The following is an 8,945-nucleotide window of genomic DNA, read 5'->3' as shown; positions in this document are numbered from 1 at the left end:
AATTTTACCGAAGGTACAAAGAGGAGCTGGTACCATTCCTCCTAAAACTATTCCAAACAGCAGAAAAAGAGGGACTCCTCCTCAACTCATTGTATGAAGCCAGCATCATCCTGATACCAAAACCTGGCAGAGATGCAACAAAAAAAGATAATTTCAAGCCAGTATCCCTGATGAACATCCATGCAAAAATCCTCAATAAAATACTGTCAAACTGAATCCAGCAGCAGCACATCAAAAAGCTTATCCACCACAATCATGTCGGCTTCATCCCTAGGATGCAAGGCTGGTTCAACATACGCAAATCAATAAATGTAATCCATCACATAAACAGAACCATGTCTAGCTCTTTTTCTTCTTTTCCTCTCATCAAACATGCACACAACTGCTGCAGTGGTTTATCCTGACTGAGCAGCAAAAATGCTTGAACATAGGATATTTCATCCCGCTTTCCCTCCCGCTTACAAAACAAACTCACTTGAAGTATAGTATTGAAGACCATAGTTCCAGTAGGAGGCCATTTCTCTTGCTTTTCCAAATAATAACAAAGCTAAATACCAGTATTACATAGAAACACCAGTTTTCTGTTCTTAAGCCCATTCAGTTGAAACTGGTCCCAGTGTTCGAGAATATATCCCAGTGGTGAGTTCTTTGGAACCGATGCTGTGGTTCCCATGAAGGAAGCAGGTGATGCTGCAAGAAAAGTTCCAAACCTGTGAGATCATATTGCCGCTGGCCGAGTTCCACTAAGAAGGATAAGACAGGTTTTGAAGGCCAGCTGCATTAATGAGGGGATCCCTGCCAAAAATTGAATTCTCTTATTCACATTATCCAAATAACGTAAGTGAACTGAGCCAGGAATCTTAGATAAACCACAACATGGACTTTGACAAAAATGTCGAATAAGGCAAAGGAAATGAAGAGGATTTAGATGAGAAGTACCAGAGCAAGCAGGTTCTGGGCAATAGCAGACAAGCAAAGCTGGTTTGCCCAAATCCAAGAAAGGAGAGTTTTTTTAGTGTGCAAAATGAAACAAAATGGCAAAGGGAAGAGTCCCCTGATTTCCATCCTTGTGCTTCTCAGTCACACCTAGTCAGCATAGTGACAACAAAACACAACCACATCTATCTAATCTTACTGCTCATAGCTGTTAAATACCAAATCTCAATCAGCAATTTTAGAGATGGAGCCATCGATGCTTTTTGCTCCTAATGTTTTGTAGGCAGGCAGTTGGAAATCAGGAGGCACATAGGAAAAGACTAAGTTAAAATCCCTAAGACCCTTTAAATAAAGTCTCCTGAAAATGACAGTGAAACGGAGACAGCAACCAAGAAATTGATTCATGCAGCAATAGAAAAAGGCAGGTTAATATGAAGAGCAGAGCCTACGGTGCCAAACCTGCTTTTAGCCGAGAGGGACTTTACTGAGAGGAGCCTCTAACCCCCTAAATCTTAGAAGCAACTAAGTCGGGCCCTAACCCGAGGTCGGGCCTCTAACCCAAGGTTGGTCAAGCATCCTTGCCTTTTATTAAGAGGGGCCTCTAATCCACTGTGTCTTAGGAGAGACTCTCACTCCCCTAAGTTGTGCCTCTAACCCAATCCCATTCTGTACCCAGGTATATGCACCCCACTTACCCAAAGTTAGCCAATTGGTGCATGCAGATGATTTTCCTTTGGGTCGGGGGTCTCTTTAGTATCATCCATTTGGGGTTTGCCAGAAATACGTTACAGGACCCCAACATTTATCCAAAGGTAGTCATTGGGTCAGGGTTTCTACACTATAGTCCCATCTGTGGTCACCAGAAATATGTTACAGGAAAGGGGTTCTGATCCAGACCCCAAGAGAGGGTTCTTGGATCTCGTGCAAGAAAGAATTCAGGGCAAGTCCAAAGTGCGAAGCAAAAGCAAGTTTATTAAGAAAGTAAAGTGGCGAAAGGACAGCTACTCCATAGACAGAGTAGGACATTCCCGAAGTGAGAGGAGGAAGGTGTTCACCCTGGGTACAATGTTTGTGTATATGGAGAAATGTGCTCTGCTACAAGGGTTTATGATAAAGGATTAATTTTCTTAATTACCATGTTTTATAAGAATCAATATTATTATCTTTATTTTTTTGAGACAGGGTCTTGCTGTCACCCAGGCTGGAGTGCAGTGATACGATCTCAGTTCATTGCAACCTCTGCCTCCTGGGTTCAAGCAATTCTCCTGCCTCAGCCTCCCCAGTAGCTGGGATTACAGGCACATGTCACCACGCCCGGCTAGTTTTTTTTTTTTTTTCTTAGAGGTGAGGTTCCACCATGTTGACCAAGCTGATCTTGAACTCCTGACCTCAAGTGATCCACCCGTCTCAGACTCCCCTAAGTGCTGGGATTACAGGAATGAGCCACCACGCCTGGCAACATTATTTTCTGTAAAGCAAAATTAGGAATGTCTTTTTTCTCCAGATTTTGGGATATCTGGACACTCCCAAGTCTGGGTCTGTTTAGTAAACATTATTAATTTCTTCCCTTAACCATAAACATCTAGATGCTAGGAATGCCTAACTTTCTGGGACTGCCGCCCAGCAAGGGCCAGCCTCATTTTCTAGCTTCACTCAAGATGGAGTTGCCCTGGTTCAAACACCTTTGACCCTGGCTCCACTCAGGAACAATCAGAAATCTGTAAAGATGATGCCTGGACATTGCTTTATTTGTAAAGTTCCCAGGCAATTTCAATGCATGGGTGGTGGAAAAGTCACTGCTTTAACCAGATATATTTTATAAACTTCTCTTCGACTGACTGTATTTATCTCCTATAATACATCAGATTCCCTTCTGATGAATATCAGGAGTTACATTCTATTATAAGCACAAAAGGCAACAAGATAAACATGACCATTGTTTTCAGGATATGTACCATCTGTCAGACACACAAACTGCAAGGGCACAGTCCTTGTCTTTAGAGTAAAACGTGAAGAAGTGATAAATATTGCCTACTATGCAAGAGTTTGGGAAGCTGTTCAGTGCTAAATATTTACAAAGGGGCATTAAAATTCAAATTCCCACTGTTGTACTAAGATGCACATGATGAGATATTCCAACGAGATCACTGTGTGCAGCATTTATAAAGGAAATTGTCGGGAACTCAGTCCACAACCCTACCGTAGATGAACTATTGGGGAACTCGGGAACTCGGTCCACAGCCCTACTGTAGATGAACTATTGGGGAACTCAGGAACTCGGTCCACAGCCCTACTGTAGATGAACTATTGGGGAACTCAGGAACTCGGTCCACAGCCCTACTGCTGTCTCTTATACACATCTAGATGTGTATAAGAGACAGACCGTAGATGAACTATTGGGGAACTCGGTCCACAGCCCTACTGTAGATGAACTATTAGAGGTCCACAGCCCTACTGTAGATGAACTATTGGGGAACTCATGCAAGCTAAGGAGTCATTCCACAAAATCACACCCATGCAGCGTTTTCCCCACAAGTTCAAGGTACAACCTTCCTGAACGTTGGTATAGTCCTGGGTTAAGAATTCCCAACTTAGAATATTTTCATCACTACTTCATAGAGAGGGCAGTTGGCTGAAAAAAGACATTGTTGCTTTTACATCTTGACCAGGAAAAGGATCTAAAGAAGAAGGGAAAATCTAAATGTATAGAACAATCATGTAAGGTTATAGGAAGAGTAAAATTAGATGAAGTAAATGGAGCACTTTTACCTTATATTTATTGAATGGTATTATAGGTGGGTCTTCTAGGATGGCAAGAACTTACATATATGAAGAGATTTATAAGGTTTTTCTGATAAAACAAACTCTAAAAACAGAAGTATGGGGCTGTGGGGTGGGAGGCGTCCAGTATTCCAGTGCAGGCAACGTTTGTCGGTTTTTATTTGAGGTCAAGGAACCTGGAAGGAAATAGGGGTAGAACGTGATGTGGACATATAAGCAGTTATTGTGTACAATGAACTACACTCATGCAGGTGTTCACATGGCTGAAATGCAAGTAATGCTAATTCTGTTCTATAAATTCCTTTTCTCATGATTAAAAACAGAAGGCGAGGCCCAACACAGACAAGATGGAGGTTATCCCATTTCATCAACGGGAAAGTCATACCACAATTCTTATCAAGTTCAAATACAAAAACAAAGATGCATTGTAGCATCTTAATTCCAAGTTCCCTTTAGCTGTGAGTAGAAATGCCAGTCAGGGGCTTCAAAGAGACAGTGGCATCCTTTTCTTATGAAAAGAAAGGTGTGGGAGAAAAAAGCCCACCGTGGCCTAGGGGATTTGTTGACGATTTTTATCACACTAGCTGCTTCTCAAAGAGTTAAACAACTTTTTTTCAGGAGCCAAGAGGGAGGGCAATTTGTAGGATTCAAAAACCAGCCGTCATCTTTTCCCCATCATTACTCATAGCCCATTGCAGCTATCCCGTTCCATGGAAGAGATGGCTGTTTAAGCAGAAGGCTGATCTCTGCAATTGGGGTTCTTTCTTTTAGCAGTTCTTCTCATCTCATTTCTCTGGCCCCCTCCTTCCTCTTCTCTTTTTTTCCCCCTCCCCTTCCTCTTCTTCTATCTTTCTTTTTCTTTTCTTTTCGTTTCTTTTTTTTTTTTTTTTTTGGAGACCTATTTTCATTCTGTCGCCCAGGCTGGAGTGCAGTGGTGTGATCCCAGCTCACCACAACCTCTGCCTCCCAAGTTCAAGCAATTCTCATGCCTCAGCCTCCCGAGTAGCTGAGATTATAGGCACATGCCACCACACCCAGCTATTTTTTTTATTATTAGTAGAGATAGAGTTTTGCCCTGTTGGCCAAGCTGGTCTCGAACTCCCGACCTCAAGTGATCGCTTTCATCTTTCCTTTCTTTCTACTTCTCTCTCTCCTTCCATTTCTCCCTCCCTCCTCCTTTCTCTCTCTCCCTCCTTCTCTGTTCATTAGAATCTCCCCTGATATTCTAGTTTTCCATCTCATCCCTCCCATTGAGAACAAGGCTCCCTGGAAGCCCCACCATTTATCTCGGAGCTTCTTACTGATAAACTTGGGTGAGTTTGATGGTGTGATAAAAAATGTCAACAGCTTTGTTAACAAACCTTATTCTCCTAAATGTCAGAGTTCAATGATCATTTCTCAAAGGTTTAAATTCAAATCTTTTGGAACTAGATCTGACAGGTAGACGTTGTTTGTCCACTGAGGCTTTAAAATGCATCTCTCTCAGCGGGTTCCTCTGTTCATTCTCACCTACACCCTGTTCATTTCCTCTTCAGGCAAAGGCAGGCACTAAATCTACATTTTTCTACCTGTCACATAGAAGAGCAGACATTATACCAAAAATCACTATGATGAGGCAGCCAGCTAATTAATTACTTAAATAGCTGTAAAAATAATCCAGAAAGTCCTAGGTGGATTTGTTTCTAGATGTATGCTTACAGGAAAATTGAGTGTCTAGCAACCAGTCTTTGTCTCAATGACTCCCATCTCCATGTAGTATCTGGCGACTTCTCCATGCTCATCACAGCGTCCCCCTTGACCCTGCTTTGTTGTGCACACCTTGCCTGTTTCTCTGCAATTCTGTCTTACCACTGCCAGATAACAGAACCGTGTCACCCTCAGACATCCTTAAAATTCTGTGCACCCAACTCAATCTGGCTGTGGCTTTGGAAAATCCAATAGAAGTTGCATAGACATTTGTGAGAGTGAGGAAACGTGTTCTCCTAAATGGAGAATGGGAAAGAAAGCGTTTAAGAAATGCAATCACTATTTCCTGTAATTATCCACAAATACCCGCTCTGGGGCAGCTGAGCAGCCCACAGACGGAAGGACTTTGGAACCTGGAGTGATAGTATCTAAGACCAGGCAAATGCTGCAGAGCATATTAAAGCTCCTTTGTTCATTTTGGAATGGCGTCTCTGAATGCTCTTTGCAGAGATGTGTGCACTTGATTCCGTGTGGAGGTACATAGAGAAATGGCCAAGGGCTGCCCACTCTCTGCCAAGCATGCTATGCCTCATCAGTCCCTGAAAGCTGCTCTCCTCTGTGTCTTCTCTCCAGTGCGGATGGTGCCTCCTACGAGGTCATGCAGATTGACGTGGAGGTGGAAGAGCCCAGTGACCTGCCAGCCACACAGCTGGTCACGTGGCAGGTCGAGTACCCCGGAGAGATCACGTCTGACTTGGGAGTGTCGAAGATCTATGTGAGCCCAAAGGACTTGATTGGAGTTGTGCCACTGGCTATGGTAAGCAAGCCCCGCCTTGGGCTGTTAGAACTGAACTCGGGGGAGGGGAATGCGCCCTACGGTGACCCAGGCTGGGTGGGGAAAAGTGGAGGAGCCAAGAACCAGGACAGTGAGAAATGAAACCACAAAGTTGACTGCCAATAGCCGATTGTTGTGTGTGTGTGAGAGTGTGTGTGTGTGTATGGATCGATCGATCGATCTATCTATAAAACAATTTTCTTAATATTATTTAGAAAATAACCTCCAGGTGTTAGATTTGGGTCTGCTATTGTGTGAAAATTGTTGATGACTTGATAGATGTGTTTGTGGCTTATGATGTAGACACCTGTGGATCTCGAACCCACACAGCTGTGGAGTCCGTGTGGATCAAGTATAGGAGTGAAATGTGCTGAGACATTTGTCAAACACCTGCCTGGTCCCCCAGACCGCCAGTTAGAAAATACTGACCAGTGTTCTTATGCCATGCTGAAAGAACACCAGAAATCAGTTCTTCAATCCAAGGCAACTGGACAGCTGCCTGGTGACACTAAACTGGTTACTGTGTTTGTTGTTCATTAGGAAATGTAAAGGTGTTTGGGTTACTGTAGTTGACAAGGGCTCTTACTGTTTTATGTGAGAGGCACTGAGCATCCCTGGTTATTATTTTGTGTGAGACGGTCGTGCCCTTTGCTTTGGACTCTTAGCGGTTCTGTAGCAACGCTTGAGCGTTGAGGGAATAGCAAGGAGAAAGGCTTGAACCCGGGAGGTGGAGGTGACACAGCCAGCCTAAGTGACAGACGGAGACTTCATCTCAAAACAAAACAAAATGAAACATGGTGGGCTGAGTTGTTAGCAATGGGCTCTGAGCGGCTTCCTCTGGAACTAAGTGGAGAGCCAGAGTCCTGTCTGATCAACCTTTTGTACTGGGAGTGTTCTGACTCTTCCCAGAGCAAGGTGCCTTATTTTAACCTTGACTTGTTTGGTAAAAGAGTGTTGTCATGCAAGGGATGTGGTTGCCATTATTAAATTAGTTTGCTTTTGTTCATTCTGTCTTTATTGAGAGATACGTGAAAGAAATGTTAGATCCATGCATCCATTGATTCATTGATTGATTGATTGATGCCACACATTCCTGAAACAGAAGAGAAAAGGAGGAAAGCCAGCCTGCCTGGACGGGGGGTGGTGAGTGAGTTGAGTTTAGTCTCCGGGGAGCTTGGAAGCCAGCCTGAGGAGTTGGATTGTTGCGTGCAGTGGGAAGCCCCCGTGAGGGGTCTGCAGGGGAGCCACATGGACTGACTCATGTTTTCAGAAGATCAGTGTGGCTGTACATGGAGAATGAATTCAAGAGGGTAAGAGAGCATTAGGAGACTGTATTCTGGCTTCTGGAAAAAAAAAAAAAAAAAAAAAAGACCTTATAATGCCGACCTGCAGAGCTTGATGTTTACTTGGCTCTGGACATCCTGTGTAAATTTCAGCAGCCTGGGACTCATAAGGTGGCTCCAGCAGGTCAGGGTGTGGCCTCTTTCCATCCTGTTGCTTTGAGTAACCCCAAAGACATTGACCTAATCACTCTTACTCCAAATTAATGACAATCATACCCACGTTACAGCTATTTTCTAAATTTTCACATTCCATGTTGATGAAGCTGCAGGAAAATGGGAATCATTATGCAAAGCAGGTGGAATTTTATATTTGTTAAGCTTTCTGGAAGTCAGTTTGGCAAATATTATTTAAAAGGTAATACAATATCGTATATTGTATTACTTTAAAAAAAATTTGTTTATTATTTATTTTTCTTTTTTTGTGAGACAGAGTTTCACTCTGTCGCCCAGGCTGGAGTGCAGTGGCGCAATCTCAGCTCACGGCAACCTCTGCCCCCCAGGTTCAAGTGATTCTCCTGCCTCAGCCTCCTGAGTAGCTGGGATTACAGGCACCTGCCAACATGCCCAGCTAATTTTTGTATTTTTAGTAGAGATGGGGTTTCACCATGTTAGCCAGGCTGGTCTTGAACTCCTGACCTAAGGTGATCCACCTGCCTCAGTTTCCCAAAGTGCTGGAATTACAGGCATGAGCCACCATACCCAGCCTATAAATTTTTTATAATATATTTTATAAGTGGAAAAGGGGAGAGTGTGCTTCTCTCCTTCCCGAGCACCCTACCTCTGCTCCCACCCCATCAGCCTAGGAGCTCCACCAAGTGCTGACATCTAGCTGCAAGGGAGGCTGGAGAGAGTGAGCTATTCCAGGAGCCAGATGCCCCGCTGCAGGCATGCAGCAGTGGGAGAAGGGAGTGCACCTGGGGAAATGTCTGGCGCTGTCCTGGCTGAGATAACAGCAGTGGAGCAGCAGCATCCACCTTAGAAGACAAGACTTCCGGATGCATTGCATACAGGTGTGAAGAAAACACACGAATAAAAGATGTCTCCTAGCTTTAGGCCCAAACAAAAATTGCTAGTGTGTCTCCATGACACTACCACACAAGCTTAAAATTTAAGAGCTTTTGGCCAGGCACAGTGGCTCACGCCTGTAATCCCAGCACTTTGGGAGGAGTGGATCACAGGGCGGGTGGATCACGAGGTCAGGAGATCGAGACCATCCTGACTAACACGGTGAAACCCCATCTCTGCTAAAAATACAAAAAAAGAAAAAGTAGCCAGGTGAGGTGGCGGGCACCTGTAGTCCCAGTTGCTGGGGAGGCTGAGGCAGGAGAATGGTGTGAACCCGGGAGGCAGAGCTTGCAGTGAGC

At 44.1% G+C, this 8,945-nt stretch overlaps 1 protein-coding gene across 1 annotated transcript in view; it reads left to right on the top strand.

Annotated features, from left to right (window-relative positions):
- The window catches only part of TMEM132D (transmembrane protein 132D), a 902,502-nt gene that overhangs the window by 614,214 nt on the left and 279,343 nt on the right, over window positions 1–8,945 (top strand). The window contains exon 4 of the mRNA XM_011981941.1: window positions 6,037–6,220. Coding sequence (XP_011837331.1) covers window positions 6,037–6,220 — 184 coding nt within the window. The remainder of the gene's footprint in view (window positions 1–6,036; window positions 6,221–8,945) is intronic.

Source organism: Mandrillus leucophaeus, unplaced genomic scaffold (genome assembly GCF_000951045.1).
Source record: "Mandrillus leucophaeus isolate KB7577 unplaced genomic scaffold, Mleu.le_1.0 Scaffold232, whole genome shotgun sequence".
Taxonomy (NCBI): domain Eukaryota; kingdom Metazoa; phylum Chordata; class Mammalia; order Primates; family Cercopithecidae; genus Mandrillus; species Mandrillus leucophaeus.
The sequence above is the reverse complement of the archived record's forward strand: the minus strand, read 5'-3'. Positions and strand labels throughout refer to the sequence as shown.